General features: G+C 34.3%; 1 protein-coding gene across 3 annotated transcripts in view; it reads left to right on the top strand.

The window, feature by feature from the left end:
* LOC132547749 (synaptotagmin-1-like) overlaps window positions 1–23,733 on the top strand; it is an 86,926-nt gene extending 63,193 nt beyond the window's left edge. For 2 of the 3 annotated variants that reach the window (XM_060211549.1, XM_060211551.1), the window contains 8 exons: window positions 11,466–11,703; window positions 12,255–12,442; window positions 12,813–12,938; window positions 13,257–13,424; window positions 14,344–14,520; window positions 15,528–15,645; window positions 18,508–18,641; window positions 20,658–23,733. In XM_060211549.1, coding sequence (XP_060067532.1) covers window positions 11,484–11,703; window positions 12,255–12,442; window positions 12,813–12,938; window positions 13,257–13,424; window positions 14,344–14,520; window positions 15,528–15,645; window positions 18,508–18,641; window positions 20,658–20,843 — 1,317 coding nt within the window. In that variant the 5' untranslated portion in view covers window positions 11,466–11,483 and the 3' untranslated portion in view covers window positions 20,844–23,733. Of the gene's footprint in view, window positions 1–11,465; window positions 11,704–12,254; window positions 12,443–12,812; window positions 12,939–13,256; window positions 13,425–14,343; window positions 14,521–15,527; window positions 15,646–17,625; window positions 17,760–18,507; window positions 18,642–20,657 lie in introns of all 3 variants that reach the window. The other variant, XM_060211550.1, reaches the window with a different exon arrangement.
* The last annotated feature ends 589 nt before the right edge of the window (window positions 23,734–24,322 follow it).

Genomic DNA, 24,322 nt, shown 5'->3' with positions numbered 1-24,322 from the left:
CCTGTTGGAAACCTATCAAGATTCCCACACGTCGGAAAATTATCCAGATCCTCACATGTTAGAAATCTGTCAATATTTTCACAACTGTTGACCTATAAGGATTTCCACAACTGTTGACCTATAAGGATTTCCACAACTGTTGACCTATAAGGATTTCCACAACTGTTGACCTATAAGGACTTCCACACATCTTGGAGATCTAGCAGGATGTAATTTCCACACCTGTCAAAGACCCATCTGGATATTTCTGTTCAAAGACCAAAATCTTACCATTTTATGCGCTTCAGCTTGAAATAAAAAATAAATTAAAAAGAAAACTCTTTAAGAATTTTTGAACTATATTTTAAAACTGTAATTGGATTCAACCGAAATGGTGATACACTTACTACTTAGTACTATTAATGCAAACTTCTTTGTTCAAAATCACGCTGGCATAGGACTAAGAGATTATGGAATTCAAAATGAAAACTCAACATCTGAAAATGTTTAACCTGAATACTTTCTGCCATGGAAAAAAAGGATGTGTAGTCTGGAATTATAATATTATCTTTCAGTGTATTAAATCTTAAAAACCAAACATTTTTTAAATATTAATGAAAAGAGTACATATGATTGAATATGAAGATCGTCCTCTTGTTAATCCTTAACATTGAAGGATGTACATATGTCCAGACCCTGTAGATAATAATCTTGTTTGTGGTGTGACAACAATATTAGACGTCATCATCGTTGTTATTCACCATTCTTCTTATTTACTTTTTAGCTGTTGACGTGTTATGGTCACAGCTGTACATTCTGCACATAGGCCGTGTATATACATCTGTCCATCAAACATTATTACCTAGACCAGTAGTAAAAGTAAACATATCACCACATTTCTCTTTCAGACTTAACACTGATTTATTAGAAAATGTATATTTCGGTTTATTCATATTGTTGTATTCATTGGTCAAATTTATAATACTCAGGTATATACTGGGAGGTACAGACAAGGGGTGATGAAGGGGTGATCATGTGGTTGCTAGGATAATGATGACTATCTTACATAGGGTGAGGAAAGACAGCGGGCTCATGCTGTGACGCTACTCACAGTAGGGTAACATCATCATTTATGTAACAAAACCATGTCACAAATTGTTGACATCACCGATTTCAACACAAATTTCATGGGACATAGATGATGGTATGATGAAAAGGTTTTACGACAATTACAGTCTTATGCTTTTTTACTTGCAAGTGTCTCTTTGTCATTTTTTAGTGTTTTGTGTGTTTTTCTGAATGAATTGACAATATTTTTCAATTCTAAATTTCAATGACAGGTCTTGTTATCATTGAAATGTGTCTTTGTCATTGGGGATGAATGGGTTTAGTCACATCCTATGATGTCTCATGTGATAAACCCTCATCAGACTGACACATGTGTTAATATTATTGTACGGTGTATACAGTAAAACTAATGCAGTAACATACACAAAAATATGTATTTTTTGTACATTTTAACAAAGACAGCTTTATATGCAGATGAGATAAATAAGCTATGGACCGTTTTTTTTAATCTTTGACAGCTCAGGTGATGTCAGTGAAACATAAAAAACAGTTGTTTACTGCGGTTTGTCATCACAACCAACACAAAATGAGGATTTCTTTAAATCAATCTCCAAGCACGGATGGATTTGGGTTTTTTGTCCATTTATGTGTAGTCATTGTTGCTCAGAAAGTTCTGAGGTGAGAAGTAATACAGGCATATCTTAAATGCTTCTTTTTTAGGTCATGGGAGAGGCATGGTTCCAATGGGTCTCCATATATTTCTGGGACATTATATAGGCATGGTTCTTATGGGTTTTCATACTTTTCTCAGTAATGATAGTTCTGGATCTTGGTTGAGGCATTGAGTTCTTGGTTGGTTGGTTGCTTGCTTGCTTGCTTGCTTACTTACTTGAAATCTCTTACCACTTCATGTTGACTCACTGACAAATATCAGTATTCTGTAAATGTCAGGCATGGTTCCATATAGTTCTTGGTTATGATATAGGCATGTTTTACTATGACTTTCCCTATTGTTCTGGGTCCAATGTTATTGGCATTGTTATCAAGGATTTGTCTTGGAGTTTTATAGCCATGGTTACAAAAGTGTCTCTAAGGAAGTTCTGACCTTTTGTCGTTTTACATAGGCATTGTCACAGAGGCATGGTATATGTTAATGGAATCTTTCATCCACTTGGATGTGAGATAGGTTGATCTCAACCCGAGGGGAGAGATGATCTAGTCAGCAAATATGACTCTTGCTTAGTGTTTACAAGTTAAACTTCTTTTCCCAAGAGTGATGTTATTGTTGATATTAGTGAATTGTTACTGTGACATCATATCATTGTCATGACAGGGGAATCCCCTGAACTCAACCCTAGAGTGAAACAAAGAAATCTTACACCGGTGAAAAGTGTGAATTTACCTGTCCAGGGTAATAGACAAGGAAATCTCACACCGGTGAAAAGTGTGAATTTACCTGTTTAGGGTAATAGACAAGGAAATCTCACACCGGTGAAAAGTGTGAATTTACCTGTCCAGGGTAATAGACAAGGAAATCTCACACCAGTAAAAAGTGTGGATTTACCTGTCCAGGGTAAGAGACAAGGAAATCTCACACCAGTAAAAAGCATGGATTTACCTGTCCAGGGTAAGAGACAAGGAAATCTCACACCAGTAAAAAGTGTAAATTTACCTGTCCTGGGTAAGAGACAAGGAAATCTCACACCGGTGAAAAGTGTGAATTTACCTGTCCAGGGTAATAGACAAGGAAATCTCACACCGGTGAAAAGTGTGAATTTACCTGTCCTGGGTAAGAGACAAGGAAATCTCACACCGGTGAAAAGTGTGAATTTACCTGTCCAGGGTAATAGACAAGGAAATCTCACACCGGTGAAAAGTGTGGATTTACCTGTCCAGGGTAAGAGACAAGGAAATCTCACACCAGTAAAAAGTGTAAATTTACCTGTCCAGGGTAATAGACAAGGAAATCTCACACCAGTAAAAAGTGTGGATTTACCTGTCCAGGGTAATAGACAAGGAAATCTCACACCGGTAAAAAGTGTAAATTTACCTGTCCTGGGTAAGAGACAAGGAAATCTCACACCAGTAAAAAGTGTAAATTTACCTGTCCAGGGTAATAGACAAGGAAATCTCACACCAGTAAAAAGTGTGGATTTACCTGTTCAGGGTAAGAGACAAGGAAATCTCACACCGGTGAAAAGTGTAAATTTACCTGTCCTGGGTAAGAGACAAGGAAATCTCACACTGGTGAAAAGTGTGAATTTACCTGTTAAGGGTAAGAGACAAGGAAATCTCACACTGGTAAAAAGTGTGGATTTACCTGTCCAGGGTAAGATAAAAGAGTTGTTGTAAGGAAATTACAGAGAAATCGAAGTATAAATATTATGATAACTAAGTTGTTTATAGAAGATCATTGAAAATGATGGTTAGAAATTTATAATGTACATAGAGTATAATGTTTATTTCTTTTTGTGTGTGTGTTTGTCTTATTGCATTTACCTGTAAGACTGCACAGTAAATAATAAACTGGAAAATTTTGTGAAAGTTGTAAAGATACTGATTGAGATCAAAGTGGTTGAAACCAATTTGACCTATGACCTTCTGATAATTGATGAATTACCAAACTGCATTGGAGTTATTGTATAAGACATGTTTAGTCACCTGTGACCTACTGGAACACTTGTCATATTGAATGTCTTACTGATGCACTGTGGCCAATTGTCATGTTTACAAACATGTCACTAATGAAATATACCAAATTTCCTAAAAATGACTCAAGAGAGAAGCAAGAATTTACAGAAACCTTTTGAACCTGTAGACAAGTTTGGAAGGGAATATACTTCTTAATTGTAAATGTGCAATATGTGTTTACTGTGACCATTACAATTTCTTTTATTGCATCAGAGTTTCAAAAAATTTATATTTGATTCTGTTTGTGAAAATCTTGAAATGAATTTCAGTAAAGATTAAAACACAGGTATACATCAGAGTTTTATGGAGTCTCAGAATGAGGATGGTCATCTGTTTATATTGCTACTTATACACTTAATGCCTCGAAGCTGCCACATTGTCGTGATGTTCACTCCCAATGTTGCTGATAATCTCTGTACACTTAATTGGAAAACCTTGTCAATGTGGCCAAACACATCCATTCATGACCACCCAATATTGACAGCTATGCATGCTGTCACCAAGCAATTTCAAAGTACACTGAAACTGATCATTACAGGTTCAGATTCTACATTATCTGTAAAATTGATAGGTGTAGCTATGGTTACCTGGCACCTGAGACAGCCAGGATATATAGAGTAACAACAGGTTTGTCTTCTTTATCTGATATCTTAGTGTTGTGTTAATGATACAGGACTTGGTATGCTAACGTACATGTCTTACAGTCTACATCAGATTACTACAGATAAATCAGGAAAACATTCACTTTTAGGGTACATCTGATATATTAGTTCATTAGTTGATATAAATCAAGACAGTGCCTATTGTACATGAAAAAAGAAATAATGTTTAGCACATCTGGTCTGAAGGACTGTTGAGCTTATGCAATGGTGCAACATCCAACATCAGGCATCCTACTGTGTATTTACCAAAAACGACTACTTGTCATGAAAAACTGAATAGATTTTTATCAACTTTAGTCAGAAGCATCCTTGGGGGAAGGGGATTGAAGGGGCCTGAGGGGCGGGGCCCAGTTTATTGCAGAAATTATTTGCCATATTTGAAATGACTGAATAGCTGAATTAGCCAGGTGAGCAATGCAGGCCCCTTGAGCCTCTTGTGAAAAAAGTTCATGTGGCATTTCATTTGTATTCCACATCTTTACTTATTAACTAAAAATTGAACTATAAATCTTTTATTTGATTAAAAAACACATTCAGCCATTTGAGAAGTGAGCTTTATTCTACCAATTCCATGTTGTTGCTGTCCTACCAAAAGGTCTACGGTTGATTTGTAAACATGCAGTGTGAAAAGAAGGAAATTGAAGTCTTCTAAAGTTGTTGTTTATATCAATCAGCCTGCCTCAGCTTTATTCAGAGTTGTTGAAACTTTATCAAAGTTATGTAAATTTGTTGTCATGTATTCATGAAGGTCATTTGTAATTGTATTATAGCAACATTTAAAGTAGACTGTTTGTGTTTGTCTGTGAAGCTGTAATTACCGAGCCATCCATTTAATAATGTCCTACACTGGAAGATCAATATGTCTGCTCTATTTCTTGTCACAGCTTTTTTGTAATGATATTTCTTTCTTCAGAAAAAAGTTTGACATAGGTCTTTTGTTCCGTTCTGTGATAGTAGTCACTTGGGAATTGTAGGAGAAGTGTCAAGATGGAAAATAATTACAGCGCTTAAACGACAACAATTTCTTTTGCTGTCATGTTGCAAGGAGCCCATCGCTTAGCAACCATTGATCCATTTGTAGCATATGAAGAGATGAAGTAAAATCAGACAGAATATCTTCACAGAGAACACTGGTATGTCTGTTTACAAAGTTATTGCTGTTTCTGAGGCTGAAGTGATTTCCCTGTGGGTCCTTCTCTTCCCTGACTGTAGGAGTCAACAACTTTATTGCTTGCCTAAACTGCAGTTTCTGTTCTTCATCAGTTCATTTCGTAGACTTCCTCTGTGAATGATCAAATTTACAAGCAGGATTTTGGTTGGTTAGTTTTAGAGAGTTACGTTCCTATTGTTTACCATACATCTTTTTCTGATCAGAGTGTCAAGGACACAATATATTGTTTACATATGTGAACTCAAGGTTGAATTCAAACATGTCATAATTTTGTAAATAGTTAGTAAAAAAACGAAAATTCATTTTTGAATTTTCTATATTGTTTTAGCTTGTCTGATGGAAGAATAAGAAGATTTGTGTCTTTTAAATTTTGAAACTCTTTAGCAAGGTTTTTTTTAGCAGTACTGCATTATTAACAAGTGTTTATCATTACTTAAATAAAACATTGATTGTTATCAGTATATAAAACATATTTTTTCATATTTATGGGCTCCAAAACGGGTAAATAGGTTTGAAACAAATCTTCACTTAATTCATATACAGCACCTTATTTGATTTAAGGTACTAGATATTTCTTCCAAGTATAAATTGCAACCTAAGTCTCATTTTTGTGAAAATGATTCCTCTGATACCAATGGAATCGAGGACCTGAAGTTTTTTCTGGTGCAGACTTAGTCCCCAATAATTCTTTTATCGTCAGCTCTGACAGTATTGACAATTCGTAGCTAAGGTATGAAAAATTAATAATTGTCTTGCTGGTAATTATTATTTAAGACCACACCTCCTCGATAGATTTTTTTTTCTTTCCACCTGAGTGTTATGCATGAGAGCACACAATAGACAAGTATTTATGGTAGTTCAAGCGTTCATGTGATTTATTATCAACACATACCTAATTTTTCATACTTATGGTCTTTCAAGCAATTAAGGTCTTCTGTTAAAGTTTTGATGCTGTATTGGATGCAGAAGGTAGTTTAATTTGCCATCATGACAGTAGTGACAACAACAAAATTATTCTAAGATCAGAGAAAATGACTAAAGTAAGATATTTCCTTTTTACACAAAAAAATGCATGTTAATATCTAGAAGTCTACCACACCCTCTCACATCTGACTTATATATATGAGATTAATAGGTACAAGTAAACAGTGTGTATTTACACCCAGTTTAAGTAATGACAAGATCATCTTGTGCAAGCCTAATCACTTACTGGAATACAGCCATAACATACACTTTGTACTTTATCAAACCTGTACTCTCCTGTTGTTTTGATCTTCTAACATTAATCTTAATTAATTGGTTGTCTTTGTGCTGGTGCTGTGTATTGATCATGAGAAGCCACCATCATCATCCTGTATTGATGATTTATCTCTTAAACCTGTCCAAGTATCCACACAATTTCCATTGGTCAATGTCAGCAGTGTTTACCATTACACAGATATCAATGTAAATCACCCAATATCATTGCCTTAATGCTGATTTGTACGTTGTCTGCAGGCTGTTTATTGAATTTAGGCTTTGTGATAGGTCTACAAACCTCAGATCAACAAGAAGAGACATTGAGATACCCAGTGGGCATTGGTGGGAGGCAGCACAGGGACAGTGAAGTCATCCGAATGGAGATCAATACTTCCTGTAACAATTGAATATGTGCCTGTAGCTTCATGTAATGACGATGTAGGAGCTTTGTGTTGTGTCGTGAGATAATAGGGGCAGTTAAGGCAATGTGTGTATTGGGATGCAGATAGTTTTTCCAGGTCTTTGGTCTCATATCCACGCCCGAGTAAGTCTTGAGTGTTTGCTGGTTTCTCTTGTGTATTGTTAAAGGTCACTTCTCCTGTCGAGTGTTCATGCTTGGGTAATTACATATCCTATATGTTGCCACACCAGCAAAATGGAGGTTTATTGAACCCACGTCTTTCTGTAATGTGATTTCTATGTGCCATGGATTAACTTACGCAGGTTGAATCTGTTGAAGGAATGGCTGGTAGGTTACTTACCTTTATTATGGAAGTACATGTAGGTTTAGACTGATACCAGTTCAAGCTGAAGATAAAGTTTGCTGTTTTTTAAATGTGTTTGACATGTACCCTGAGTTAGGGCTAAAACCCATTGCTTGTTGTAGGTAATGTGTGTGGTGCTAAAGACAACATTTCTCTGTAGTAAACAACCAGTTGGTCAGGACTATATGAACAAGTCCATGGATTAGCCTGTATGTTATATTTATTCCTGGTGGATTGTACCTATGTCACCATATCCATGTCACCTAAAACCGAGATCATGCAGAGATTTTTTCTCAACATGGGAGCATCTGTCTACATTTGGTTGGTTCATTCACTAATCTGAAGTTATTCCTTCAGAAATTATTTCCCATATTAGGAAAGTATTAATTAAATCATATTGAGGATATACAAATACAATGTAGATACTATCAAGATGTGTATTTTGCCTTTTATATCTTGGTGAGAACATATTGATACAGTAGGCTTTGCTGATCAATTCATGGTTTGAAAATGTTTTGTGTGTTCATATATAATAATATATTCTAGACTTGTTTTTTAGTCAACATAGAATTGTCAGTAAATTTCACTAGTTATGTATAATATGTTTCTGCATGGTAGTTTGGTGACTTGATTACATTTTACAATGTGACTTTTTTCCCATAAATTATGTTAGAGAGAGGTAATCATTTCCCAGATATAATAGGAGTATGTCCCACAAGTTAGTGTAGGGTAATTTCGTGTCACAATAGAATCTGATTTTGTCCCACAAAATTATTATAGAAGTGTGTTTTGTGTCCCAGTAGAATATGATTTTATCCCAGAGTTAAGTGGAGCGAAATTATTTAGTGTCTCAGTAGATTAGGACTTGTTCGAAAGCTTAGTGGAGAGATTTATTTAGTGTTCCAATAGAAAATGATTTTGTCCCTCAGTTTAATAGAGAGATTGATTTATTGTGCAAATAGATAATGATTTTGTCCCTCAGTTTAATAGAGAGATTGATTTATTGTGCAAATAGATAATGATTTTGTCCCTCAGTTTAAAGGAGAGAATTATACATGTGTATTAAAATGATTTGTTGATAAGATATCGTCTGATGTTTTATTGATGAGATATGTGATGATGTTTCTTACTTTATTTGGTGTGATTTGATTTCTCATCTTTTGTTACTGTTGGTGTAAATTGTGACACAATGATTGACCATTCTGTTGACCTGAAACTTGATGTGTGTCACAGGATGGGCAAAACAGCTGTGACCAACTGTACTTTTACAATTTTCGTTTAAGACATATTGGAATCATGTGTATTAGATTAAGAACAATAAATCTTTGTTCTGATATCTCAAGTAAGAGATAATGCCATCTGTGTACCAGAATTAAATTATTTCAGGGATAGACTTGTAAAAAGTAGGAGAATGGTGATCAATATTTTTGCCTTGTAAAACTGGGTTAATCATATATTCAGAACTTTTAATATATACAATGACATGATACTGGAATGTTTTAAGCTGTTTACATTGTAATATATAATGAATAGGTAAACAGGTTATAACTATAAAAGAAGATAGCCAGGAAGTTATTTACTTACTGGTAACATTTAGCAAGCTATAGAGAAAGATCTCAGTGACTTATACTTGGTTGTGGTTGTTTGAGTTCAACAAATTCTCAGCTGATAGGACCTGTCCATTAATGTCACATTATATGGGACTTTTACTGTCATTTCTTCAAATAATAATTTTTATTTGTTCTGTACATATTTTGTCTTCTTGAATTAGGATGACTTAAAAAACCAAATGATGTGGGTATTTTCCCAGTGGAAGAACTCCAGGCTATGACATTACAGCTATTATTTACAACAGTAGCTAAAATTATAATTAGATGAAGTTTTGTTGGTGTGATGATGATGATGATGATGATGATGATGATGATGATGATGATGATGATGATGATGATGGTGGTGGTGATGATATTCGATGATGATGATATTTGATGATGATGATGATGATGATGATGATGATGATGATGATGATGATGATGATGATGATGATGATATTTGATGGTGGTGGTGGTGGTGGTGGTGGTGGTGGTGATGATGATGATGATGATGATGATGATGATGATGATGATGATGATGATGATGATGATGATGATGCTTTGCATGTTAGCATGTTACTTACTTATTTTGGTTAAAATGCCAGGTAGAGTCATTACAATTTTTGTAATGAAAACTATATACACATGACAAAATTAGAGGACTAACACAGTGGCTGTTAATCTGTCTACCTCATGGTTACTTTTATTCTCTGAGATTATCATAAAATCTTGACTAATTTTAAAATAGTGATACATAATGCTATGTTCATGCAATAAGAGATTAATTTAATATATTCCTAATAGTTTGACCCATCGTTTCTTAAAATAGGGCAAAATAATCCGGTAGAGATGATACAGTCAGCCTAACTCGTCAGCATTCTAGTTTTCTATATTAGTAAGAAATTGGTTTCATCAAAAGCTGAATAATATCATTAATGTACAAGCCTTCAGACATATTGATCATGCTGTGGTTACAAGTGTGATATCTAACAATGAGAAGTTTTCTCGCATGAAGTTTTACTGAATTATCATGGTCAGTAGACTGTATGTCTATTAGATGTTTGTATTTCACATAGACAACTTTATTTTCATGTTTCATGATTTTTTTTCTTTATTTTGTTTAAATTTAACCGCGGGATTAATATAGCTACATTTTTTTTGTTTCTATAATAAGTTCATGTTTTGTTGTTATGGGGTTTAACATCCTTACAACAGCCAGGTTCATATGTGGATGGTTATTGAGAAGAGGTGGACCAATCTGTTGTGTTCTTGTACCAAAGATAAAATATAAAGCAGTTTCTGTAAGGCTTCAGGGCTCTCACCAGTGTTATAGTATATACTGGTATAAAACATCTTACTTAGCCAATCTGTATTGGTTATATTATAATCTGACCTTGTATAGGAACATGTGAGTCAAAGTCTTGTAGGCTGTTACACTCACAGATGTATGAACTCCTGTAAACAACAGGGTAATGAACCTTCAAACAGATGACCAAATTAGGATTGGTCGGCCATCGACATCATCACTGAATACTAGAATGATTCCCTAGAAACTGGTACAACTACAAAGATTTAACTGATAGACAAAATTTGGCATGATTATCAGCGATTATGTTTGATGTTGTGTGGTGTGAGTGAATTTAAAATTTAAATAATGCAGTTGTAAAATTAAATATCCCTGATGTGGTAGTTCAATTGCTAATGAACGTCTATAATGATTTAGGAGCATAAAGATACTACTGCTCCCTAAGCTAACCAGTCAGAGACTTACAAGCTAGGTATTGTCTGGTCAACAGTAGTTTTCACTGTTTCACTGTTGTGGTATTAAGAATTGACATTGTACTGTATTGGGAAATAAAATTGTGTGAGATGATTTATTTGTAGAAACAACACATTCATGGTTTAGATCATGAATGTCAGACTGTGACGTAAACGGATAGTATTTTCTACTGTGACATTTACATTTGTGAACATATATAGAAATGCACAAGAATGTAATTTGGTTTTGAAATCTAGATAGTGGTTAATGGTAGACGAGATACACTGTGATGTATAAAGTGCACTGTGTGAACAGTTGATGTATTGACGTCATCACTACAGCCTGGTACATTGATTTGTTTCCCATGTTAGATTGTCACCCTTTGATGTATTTCCTTCCAACGTTTTTGTGATAACACGATACACAATTTATACTGTATTGAAATTTTAGAAATAATTAAAATGTAAATAGTTTACTTAGTGTTTAGTCTATATGTTGGTTGTTATGTATTATAACAAACTGTTTCACTTTCTGTACTTACAGAGTAGGGTGGTGTGAGTAATGCCTGTCCTAAACATGGACACCCTCCTTCGGCTGCGGCGGGACCTATCAGCCACAGTACCGAAGGAGGTCGTCTCCACAATGGCCAGCGCCCTTAGTGATGTCACAGGGGGAGGCAATGACGTTACATCACCCAGCGGAAATGGTACAGACTTCGCGACCACACCAGCCACCGGCTTCAACAAATTCAAAGATATGGTCTGGGATAAAATAGAATCCTGTAAGTTATCATGTTGTTGTTGTGTTTCCTAAAGTAAACACAGAATTTATCTGTGAAACAGGAGAGTTGATAAACAATTAACAATCAAACAAGATGACATAATGTTAGGATTTATCACTGGAACAAAGTATCCAAACCGCTGGCATTTTATGAACCTCTTCATGAAATACTACCTTTGATAGTGATATGAAGGTGTTTCAGTTCTCCAGGTATATTCTAATAATTTAAATATAGTTTCTCAGCAGAAATTTTGAAGATAGTATTAACATATGGTTATATATTTGATCTGTCAATAGGCACTAAAGCATCTTTGTACAGTATAAACAATGTAAATCTAGATTGAGAACAGACTTTTTCAATGGTCTGGTATAAATTCAGGTAAAGAATTAACATGGTGAATCAAGACAGAACAGACTTGCTCATTGGTCTGGTATAATTGTAGATAAAGTATATACGAGGTGAGTCGAGACTAATAATAGACTTGTTCAGTGGTCTTGTATATTAAAAGATAAGGAAAGTTTCACTTTGAATTAATGTTGCTTGTGTTACAGTGGGCCTTCCAATCTGGGCATTAGTTCTCATTGCTATTGGAGCTGGGCTTTTCTTACTCTGCTGTCTCTACTGTATATGTAAAAGATGCATATGTCGAAAGAGGAAAAAGAAAGACCAGAAGAAGGGGCTGAAGGGAGCTGTCGACCTCAAGAGTGTTGCATTGCTGGGAAATGCTATCAAAGAAAAAGTACGTACAGGGGGCCTAGTATTTCCCGAGTACATTGATGTTTGTGTCTGAAAAAGTAAATTTAGCCATATGATCAATTTCTTCAAATTACATTCAATATTGTTATGTCCCTTTATTGACTGAAAAATAAATTGTGTTCAGCATTGAAATAAGGTATAATTCAGTTAATACTCAATTTATTTCACCTTATTTCTGTAATAATTCAAACTCCTGAAGACAGACATCTGCCTCCATGTCTGATTCATTCATTTTCATTGATAATTGTAAGTAAGGAGTATGTTTTAGCTAGTGACAGATTTACTGATTTCCTGTTCCAATATCTGTTATAATGGAGAATCCTCGTTAAGAACGTATTCGGTTGTATTGACAGGTTCAACCTGACCTAGAAGAGTTACAAGTGAACATGGAAGATAACGAAGATGCGGAGAGCACAAAGTCTGAAGTCAAACTTGGAAAACTTCAGTTCTCACTTGAATACGACTTCCAGAAAGGGGAGGTAATTATCAGCATTTGACCAAGATATTTGCATTGTGTACTCTTCATAGTTTTTACATTATCATTCATTAATGTTGATTTTCTATAATCATGTTTAGATATGTCTTAGTTTACTCTGATAGCTGTTACATTTACCTCCACCATCTGATGTCAGGTTTTGAACTAAGTTCATTCATGAAACATATTCTGTTACATATCAAACTCTTACAGCCAATCAAAAGGTTATACAAATTTACTGTATTTAAACAGTTGTTGGACCTGATTGAGACAGAATTGATAATATTTAGGTGAAACAAAAGGAATGCTGTGTATTTTTTAGTTGGCTGTTGGTGTGATACAAGCAGCTGACCTACCGGGAATGGACATGTCAGGAACATCTGATCCATACGTCAAAGTTTTCTTCCTCCCGGACAAGAAAAAGAAGCATGAGACCAAAGTTCATCGAAAAACGCTAAACCCTGTCTTCAATGAAACATTTGTGTTCAAGGTTAGTTTTCAGGCTTGTGTTAATACATATGTACTGGAAATATTTTCTTTTTCTGTAAAACGTTATTTCAGTTGTTATGATGTTATTCTCTGTGCACACCAAAACCAAACTTTAATGCCAAGAGAAATACAGAGATATGTCCTTTGTTATCGGACTGAATAATAGAAATATTTAAAATCACTTTAAATCTAATCTGAAACAAACCTGAGTTTATATATGGCCAGGAGAATGGAGGTTTATTATTCTACATTGTTTTACATTATTTGGTGTGTAGGTTCTAACTTTATACATTAACTACTCCTTACCTGATTGTTTAATACAATCCAAAGTCCTCTTACTGGAGTTATTTCAATTCGTTTATTTATTGTTGAACTTTGAAAACTTTAATAACCAAGATATCTCAGAGGGCTATTTCATGGAAACCTTGAAATCTCAGAAAGCTCTGAGAAATATTTGAAAAATTAGATAGTAGAATTACCTCAGTTATTGCTGTAATTTTGTAGAAAAGTTAGAACACCCTAGATGGTTGTAAGTGCTTTTATTCAAGGCAACCTGATTACTTTAGTTAGCCTGTAGTTCAGAATCACATACTTCCAACCAGGACTTATTACTTTAGATACACTGTAGCTTAGTGTGATCTCTGGAAAAAATACCTTTGATAGTTTGGATTGATTTCCTGGAATACTAGAATTCTCCAGGTGATTAAGAGGGATTTAATTGAAAATTTTAAAATGTCAGAGAGCTTGGAGTAATTTCCTGTATTTTTATTACCAATTATAGTGTAGAGGAGATTTCTAGAATAGCACAGATAACATAGACATTTATCTTAAAACTGGATGGAGGTATCCACTACAATAAGATATTAAAAGACTCTTTACTTTCAAATAATCATTTGTAAAACTTTCACTTCATCTGCCAGAATGTTCCATTTGCTGAAATCGGCCAGAAGACTTTGGTCTTCTCCATCTATGACTTCGACAGATTTTCCAAGCATGACCAAATTGGCCAAGTGAAAGTACCCATGAACTCTGTAGACTTGTGTCAGACCATCGAGGAATGGCGAGACCTGACCAGCCCTGACACTGATGCTGAGAAGGTCAGAATTTTCTCCCTGGATACAATTAACATGATATTGGATACCATTCACATGATCTTATCTCCCTGGTTACCATTCACATGATCTTATCTCCCAGGTTACCATTCACATGATCTTATCTCCCAGGTTACCATTCACATGATCTTATCTCCCAGGTTACCATTCACATGATCTTATCTCCCTGGTTACCATTCACATGATCTTATCTCCCAGGTTACCATTCACATGATCTTATCTCCCAGGTTACCATTCACATGATCTTATCTCCCAGGTTACCATTCACATGATCTTATCTCCCAGGTTACCATTCACATGATCTTATCTCCCAGGTTACCATTCACATGATCTTATCTCCCAGGTTACCATTCATTCGAGGTTCTCATAATAATACCTCCCTGGATATCATTCACATGATATCATCTCCCTGGATACCATTCTCATAATATTATATAAACCTGGATATCATTCTCATGATATTCTTTTATTTAATTATATCTAGACCAACTGTAGGTCAAAATAGAGTCCTTGTCAAGCTTTAAAGATTTTGTGTCATTCAGAAAGTTTAGAAAATCTACCTCTTTTGTTTGACTCTGCAGGCTGCTTCAGTTTTACTCATTGTAGTACAAATTAATGTTACATTTCTACCAGGGCAATTGTTGGTATTCAAATTTAGAGCCCCAGAAAAGTACAATGATAGATTTTCTTTTGAAAAATTCAAACTTTATCACAAGATATTTTAAACTCTTTTTATTGGTGAATAATTAGAAGATTTGCAGATAGATCACTTGTCTTCTCCTTAATACTAGTAGATAGGATCAGATGTTGCTGTGGTGAGACACTCGCCTTTCACGAAAGCTTCAATCCAGGAAAAGAGTGATTAAAATATAGTTTGTTTTCCAGTTGTTGTGAAACAAATAACTTTCATATCTTAATAGGAAGGTTGTTAAGTATGGTACATCGTCGTTGAACAGGCTATTAACTGTTTTACAATGACTTGTGTCTGACAGGAGAACAAGTTAGGAGACATCTGCTTCTCTCTGCGGTACGTACCCACTGCTGGCAAGTTGACAGTCGTCATACTGGAGGCCAAAAATCTCAAAAAGATGGACGTCGGTGGACTGTCAGGTGCGTTAAATATGCTTGAATTTGATTGGATGTTAATAATTGGTACCTCATTTATAAATAGAATATCACTTAATGTGAAAATTCGGGCAATGTTTTTGAAATGAGTAATTTTTTTAAGAGAAATCTTTTAAGAGAAATTTTTATACTTGGTACCATATTTAAAAATCAATAACATTATTAAAACTTTTATGAAGGAAAGCTATAGCAGTAGATTTCCTCTTGGAATATTTTATTATTGTTGATTAATATCTAACACAAGAGATTTCAGATGTCTTTTTAGATCTTTTCTGTTTAAATATAGAGCCCTGCTCTAGATGGCAAGTTTGTATATGGCTGTTTTATTTTGACATGTGGATGAGATTTATATTTGAAGTCTTTAGGGATTTAATTTTTATTCTGTTGTTGTTATTATTATTTTCATCCTCACTTCACCTCTTGTAAGTGAAAAGGTGATCACCATTAAATCAATATTTATTTCCAAGTGTTTTAGGAACACCTGGAAACACTGATGTAGAGATTGTTGAACTGTAATGTTGAGTGTAAGAGACTGCGTGTCACCTCTGATAAATGAGAAGCATGAGGTTTAAAATTCAGCATTCCGAACAGTGTGTGATATTGATGTCACATCTGAATGAATTAGAATGTTTAAAATTCTCACAAGATGCATGAGTGACTTTTTTTTTTATATGAATAGATGTTTATGTTAAAATTCAGGCCACTTTCTGTTACATCATGCTTTGATTTTCAGCATGACAATCAGGTAGAATTGTTTGGCTCATATTGGCAGTTCAACCTGCTAGTCTAAAAAAACAAGGAGTATGTTCTCTTAGCATTTATTATAGAGTGGGCCAAAATGCACAAAACAACCATTAAAAGCTTTTTGATTCACAATCTCACAATATCTTTTTATGTCTTGATTCCATATCATATCATAAATGTCAAATATATACAAGCAATAAAGATTGTAAGAAAAACATTGAATATTATTAATCAGTTTCTTAAGTGCTAGGGTTTAAGGTACAGTAGATAATTTTTTCGAAAGATATGATGGTTTTGCTGGTTAACATAATCAGGTTTTAATAGATCAGAAACGTATGAAACCTGATAAGTTTAGAGTGTATCAGATCACTTGAAGAAGAATTCAGAATATAACAAATAAAGAATTACTGCAATTATCAGGAAATTTTTCAAATAGTTACCTAATCAAAATAGCCATATATGGAATTCAATGAAATTTATCTGTCCAAAGAATGAAGGAATTTATGTGCAATTTGTAAATTGACCCACGCTATAATTTAGAAACTATGCTACTGTTTTACAGACTGTACCGCCATATAGGAGCATGAATAGTGCAGAAAATTGATTAGCCTCAATAATTTCTTAAATTTACATAGTGCAAACTTTAGGCATTGCTACATTTGAGGAATGTGTGAAGAAAAATTCATTTTACATTTTTCTCATACAGAATTTTGTCCACTTTGATCCTGATAAACAAAATGGGTTAACATTTTTGTATTTGCCAAACTGAAAGTGAATATGACCCACGATTTATATAAAACCTTTTTATAAATCATCACGGGAAAAAGGGGAAGGATAGACACTTGTAAAATATCTGCTTTTTTTGTTAATTTAGAATTATTATCAACTTAAAAGTGGATGTGATATTAGAACTCCTTTAGCCCAACATTTGATATTTTATACAGTTTAAAGAGGGAGGGGGAATGCCATAATCACTTAAAGTAAGTTTATATATTTGGGATTAGCTTCATAACTGTATTTTATGGTTTTTCATTCTATAAGCAGATCCAATGCTTCAGGAAAGACAACTCCAAGTTTTCTGTTTTATGAATGGCAAGTGATGGGGTTTGTTTTGGTACCTAAGAGTGACTGTTGTGCTACTTGACGGGAGCCATATATCTGCTAGAGCAGATAGAAAATGATTTCGTTTTGTTCTGTACTGACCCTTTGTTTTATTACCAGATCCGTATGTGAAAATAGCTCTCTATCAGGGCAACAAACGCCTGAAGAAAAAGAAAACCACTATTAAGAAACGTACACTGAACCCGTACTTCAATGAGTCATTCACATTTGAAGTCCCCTTTGAGCAAATACAGGTATTTGGTCACTCACCTGTTTATTATTATTGCATTGCCATGGTTACAAGGCGTTTTATACTACTGGTGAAATAATGCCATGTCCAGCCATTTTTGACTGTGCCATACATATGATGTATTAGGGGTAATCTAAAATGTCCTTTTGTTAAAAGATGGGACTACTTTTTGCATGTGTAGCAGAAATGCACGAGAGCTCTACCCTATTGACTGGCAGCTGTAGCTTTGTGTGTACCCACATGCATCTATAGTGATCTGACAGTGACAGCTTTGTCTTTTCCCACATGCTGCTTTTGGGCAATTTTATAATATAGCTTTTAATCCAAGCATTGATGTGCTTAGTGGTTTTTTTTTTAATCTCAAAAACTGTTTTTCCCTCAAAGATAAATTTTTTACTTCGTTTTCATCAACCATCATTTCAACTTCTTTGGCAACATTCTTTTTCTTCTCAATATATTATTTAGACAGAGAATGTGAACTGTAAATCTTAAGCTTTTTACATATATAATCCTCCTTCATCTTCTGAGATTGCCTTTATTGTCTCTGAATATACACAAAGACAAAGTGTTCCCTTATAATGGTCATCAAACATTCTTGCCCCAAATAAGGTCAGAAACTGGACATGGCATTGAGATATTCATGCATGATTTGTTTCTATCTTTTTTTTACAGTTTTCTTACATTTCTTATGTGGGTTGTTGATGTTTCTGAAAAAAATTTCCTTTTTTTTCCATTTTCATTTCGTCTGACAGATCCTTATGTTAAGATATCTTTGATGTTAAATGGCAAGCGAGTTAAGAAGAAGAAGACGACAATTAAGAAGTGTACTTTGAATCCATACTATAACGAGTCATTCACATTTGAAGTTCCTTTTGAACAAATCCAGGTATTGTTGGTCTGTAGTAGCTGTGTGAAACATTCTTGTGACGTACTGCTGCACAGTAGCATCTAGTGTAGAAGTTTGTGATGTAACAACTAGTTTTCCATGGACTAACATTTTGCTTGTTCCCAATGCTTTACATGTGTTTGGCCCTCTTTTCATTTCTTGATTACAAAAAAAATGTATGTCATTTTAAAATTTCAATTCATGTGAGATAACACCAATCTACAATACAAAATATTGGATGTTTGAAGACTTTAAGATTAAATGCAAACATATCAAAAGGAAAAAAAAAAAACTTCAAGAAATCAGGGCCGTGCATGTTTTTGTTTCATCAGTCATTCACTATACCACCTGTGTTATACCAAATCCTTTAGATTTACTAATTCAACAAAGTATTGACAGCAAACCACATACAGATAGTCTTGTTTTGTGAAACTATTTCAGCTCATTTGCTGCCAGTCTTTCAAAGTTCATGTCATATTTAAATAATCTTTTTGTACCACAGATCATTTCATAGAATCAGATCAAAAGGGAATGTAAAAATCAATTTTGAGTTTCCAAAGGTAATGTTAATGGGAAAATGTATTGCAATTGTTGAAGTTGATCGATGGAAAGATACCTGATTATGATTGGTTTAAAATCATCTGGAAATTAATGACAGAAAAAAAAATTTACAGATATATGTGGAAAGGTGGTTTGCTGTTGTGTGGCTTTAACAATTGTATGTATGATATGTAAGCTGGCATGGCCTGACTGTGTATCACTCTGTTGTAAACAGAAGACCACCGATGTCTTGTGAAGGTAGACAATAAATACATATGGTAACTGCAACTTATTGATAGCCAAGGGAGAAAAAAGTTTGTAGACAATTTGGTTTGATTTTATTTCAAATTCAAGCTGTATATTAATTTTGAAAAGAATTATTGAAATGTACTAGACTTTGCGAGAATGTAGAGCTGGTAGCTGTGTTATATACCCATGGCTCACTAGTAGATCACAGTAGATTGTAGAGGTCATGAGAGATTGCCTGATGTTAATCCACACATCCTTGATTTCTGACAACAAAGGCTGACTCCTTACAGTTTACACAACCCTAGCTACACTCAGCGACACAACCATGTCCTGGCAGGGCACAATCAATCAATGCTTTGTTTGAGACATTCAGACTTTGACTGATTTGTCCTAACACTTGCTGGAGCTGTGCTTTGACTCCTGACTGGGACCTATCTCTGGCTGGAGCTGTGCTTTGTCTCCTGACAGGGGACACAACTCTTCTGGGAGCCGTTGACTGTGACAAGGGACAAAACTCTGGCTGGAGCTAATAATTGACTCCTTGCTAGGAATATAATTCTTAATGGACACCTTGCTGTTGATGTATTTATGACTCATTACAGGAGACATAACTCTCAATCCTGACAGAGCTTCTGCTATATCCAATGTTGTGCTGAAAAATAGTGCACCAAAATCTCAGACCTGTGTGTGTTACTTTCATCACCCAGTTTATGCAGTGTCTTGAAGTCTTGCCAGAAAAAGTAGAGACTGCAAAATATTAGCTACTAACATTTTAAATAATGGAATGTGATTTATGTTGTTAAAACTATGCATACTCTTAAATGTAGTTGATTTATGTTCCAACTAACACAACATTTGGTTTCAGTCTTATTTCATCAAGGATCATAACTTTAACATCCATGATATCTGCAGTTTGAAATGGAAAAAAAATTATATGTGAAAGAAAATATTCCAGAACAAATGCATTGTTTGCATCTCTTTAAAATGTATAAAGGTTAAAATACATGAAATCTATTCTAGAGAACATAATAATTTGTATGCTTGTTGTATAACTGGTTATAAGTGTCTATGTGTTGTGTTGCTAATTGAACATCCAATGCTTTTAATTTGAATCGTTGAATGTAAACTGTAATGATAACTTCCTTTCTTAACTAATTTCTATGTTTTCTTTCTGAATTCATTGTTTAGGACAAATGAATGATAAATGATTTTCTTATGCTGAAACAGAAAGTGTCTCTCTACGTCACCGTCGTGGATTATGACCGCATTGGGACCTCAGAGCCAATTGGCCGAGCATTGCTAGGATGCAACTCAAGCGGAACGGAACTTCGTCACTGGAGTGACATGCTTGCCAATCCAAGGCGTCCAATCGCACAGTGGCACACTCTCCAGGAGGTGCCAGAGAAGAGCTAAGAGATGTGGCAGGGTCAGCCGGCACAGGGACGGCCTATAGGTGGTGAACAGAGGCCATGATGTGCAATGTCATCAGACATCTATATACACTGTTGAACATATATCGTTATATGTCATAGTCATACGTATGGCAAGGATGAATGAAATATTATGTTTAGCAAATAACTTGCTATTATATTACGTACATTACTTGTTATCCTGTTTGGGGGTACTTTATATATCTTTTTTTTCTGTTGTAGTGTATAGAGGGTTATAAAAGAAAGCATTTTCAGAATCTCATGCTTTCAAGGTTTTAGTACATCATATATAGTTTCATCATCTATGGATACAAACTACTGAAACCTTGTATCCCTTGACCTTCAGACCCCAAAGTAAAATAAAACAGAGATCAGCAATGCAATATTTGCCATGATATTAGTGATGAAGTACTTATCAGTGCAATCTCTTGGAAGAAATGCAGCACATTTACTGTATTACTTACATACACATGATATTAACTTGAAATCCACCCTGTCAGCTTTTTGTTTGACAAGGCATCTTAACCAAATATATATTTCATTTATCAAATTTAATATTAAAAATTCAACTTATATTTTTAAGAAAGGAAATCAATTCAGGGCCCTAGCAGATGAGGATATGCCTACCAGTAGACATTTTTAAAATGACTTGTTTCAGAAGATGTATGAACCTTGGATTATAATGATGAAATTGTAACATTCCATTTATTGTTAATATGCTGTGTCTATAGGAAATTAACTCCTTGGGAAGGTTTTTAAGTAGGAAGGATCTCTTAATCATTTAGGTGAAATTAATTTGTCAATCAATATTAAATTAGAAATCATAGATTGTAAATATCTTTTATCATTTAAGAAAAGTATGCATCATTTTAGACAAATTTTACAGCTGTTAAATATAAATCCTGTATTTATCAAGATAGTGTCCCAACTGACTTTACACTCCACAATAGGTATCAATTGGTGTGTAGATGAACTGTGTGGCAGGGTATTTCTTCTCATCACCAGTCATAACAGAGATAGTCTTACACACTAAGCGATGTATTTAGATAACGGTTCTTTAGATATCTGCCTTGAGACATATGTTGAAAGAAATTTTGAAGATTTGTGGAATCAAACTTCTGCTGGAGTTATCTCCCATAAAAAGTCTTAACGATGGTGTCCTGTATGTTTTTATCATTGGTAACAAAGATCGTTTAAATATCTTATTCAAAAGCCTGTGAGTTGTTATGCCATTCTTTTCCATCGAACGTCATTCGAATTTATTACTTAAGGATCAGATTGTCAACAAAGTCTTAAGGTTAACAGAGGCATTTTAAAGTAAAACAATTTTCAAGTTGTAAATATATTTAAAGTTTGAAATGATAGAATAATTCTGTGATTTGAACTTTTACCTGTGTGTGTAGCATGTATATAGTTGCCCTCACCCTGTCGTACCTTAGGCTTACTGTACTTACATGGACAGACCAACACTCTGTGATAAGGCTCCAGAATCTGTGGTGTTTACATGACAAAACCCCAATTTCTGAGAAGAAATCAATAGACTGAGCTGACCATTAATCTCAGTTCCTCAGACTTTTAAACCAATCCCCTATTTAGTTTGATTTCCACTCTCCTCAGACGTTAAGGTGCAGGTTTTTTTTTTCAAAGAAATTAAAGTAAAACTTTGTCAGATTTGTGTAGTTTTGTACAAAACTTAACTGCATCATTAGTCAGTGATTATGGAACAACACTTATTCAAATTTCTCTGTTTGACTTCTAAGCTTTTTTTTTATTATTTGTTTCTTTCATATTTTCAATTTCTTCAAAGTTTGATGATTTGATAGCATCACAACCATTTCCTCTTAGTGGTTGCCAGTCACCTAGATCCTAATTAAGATGTTTAAATTTGACTAAGATCGGGGATCAGAGAACTTTATAGTAGCTTTCTGTTACTTAATGTTATCTTTCATTGCCAATGAAAGAAGTTATTGTTATAGGAGGTTCAAGCTTTGTGATGTGTTTTGGTTTTTGTATGTTAATTTTTTTGTGACATTCCCGGTTAGATTTGTGATAAATTGCAAAAACGTGAGAGACTTGTTTTCATTAAATATACATCCAGTGTTTTTTTCCAATTAAAGATGATATAACTTAAAATGTGAGAGAGAAAATCAACACTCCAAAAAACATTTTGTAAGATACTCCTTGTTTTCAGCTGTTAAGAAATTGATTTTATGTGTGAGAAGGTGTTACAACATTAATTCTTTATGCTGACAGACACTACTTTCTTGAACAGTCAATTTCAAGATTAGCAAATCACTCAATGGTATATGTACAATTTACATTTATTGTCCTTCGTGAGGTGGTATTGAGTTATTGTCAATCATAGGAGGTTCAGGATAATATCAAGTTAATGAAACAGTTTCGACTTTCTCTACTTCCTTGTACTAAAGTACACTTTATTCCAATTTATTTGTTGTAATTGACCCTACATACCATCATCAAGACTTACATATAAAGACTATTTACTTTTTTATGAAATTTATTACTTTGAATCTCATATTTACGAGGCGTTTATGATTTGACTTTTTAAAGTCATTTCTTCAGTTGAACAGTTTTGGACACCATAATGTGAAAGAAACATAATTCGCAACATCCTAATAAAGCCATTCTCCTTATATTTTTCCCTTTAAGCTCATTGGTTTGGTTGTCTACTGCCTTACATCTATGATAAACCCTTTCTCACGCCTTTCATACCAAGTCACAACCGTTTAGAAGTGATGTATGTCACAACTTTGTAGATATGATAGGAACTGTATATGTTACTGAACTGTATACACCATTCTGTTACATAGAGCAGTCTACTGTTGGTGAAATAAAGTCTGTCTGTCTGGTTACTTGATGTTGTTGACTTTTTATTCGTTATATGAAATTTTTATATGTATCCACACTGAATTTTAACGATAAGGTATTTGTTACAATTACTGTGGTAAGATTGCCTTGGTGGGGGTTACAGAGATATAGCTGATATGGTCTCATTGCATTCATACCACCATAAGTGCAACAAAACATGGTTCAATCTCAGTATTCAAATTTCTATTTTGTTTTCGCTATGTTGACAATATTAAAATAATGTTGGTTGCCAAGATTTGTGAGTAGGGTGTGCTGTCTAATTATAGCAATGAATATGTTACCAGTATGAGGATGTATTAGCACATATCAAACAATCCCAATGACAATGATAGTTAATAGATATTATAATTGTATTTACGTTACGATAACATTAACGAGATGCCATGTATAAACGAAGATGGATGTACTCTCCCTATTCAAGGTAGTGCTGTGACCCAAGTTAAGAAACAACAATAAACATTACTTGTTATTAATGGGAGAAAGAAAAGGTGCATTTTACCGTCATCAGATGGTGGGTTAATCACAGTGCCCTTCATCTGTCGTCTGTTTGTCTTTTAAAAACAAGATGCCGAA

Source organism: Ylistrum balloti, unplaced genomic scaffold (genome assembly GCF_031769215.1).
Source record: "Ylistrum balloti isolate Yb309-2 unplaced genomic scaffold, AGI_CSIRO_Ybal_v1 Utg369972, whole genome shotgun sequence".
NCBI classification, from domain to species: domain Eukaryota; kingdom Metazoa; phylum Mollusca; class Bivalvia; order Pectinida; family Pectinidae; genus Ylistrum; species Ylistrum balloti.
This window is presented reverse-complemented; position numbering and strand designations above follow the sequence as displayed.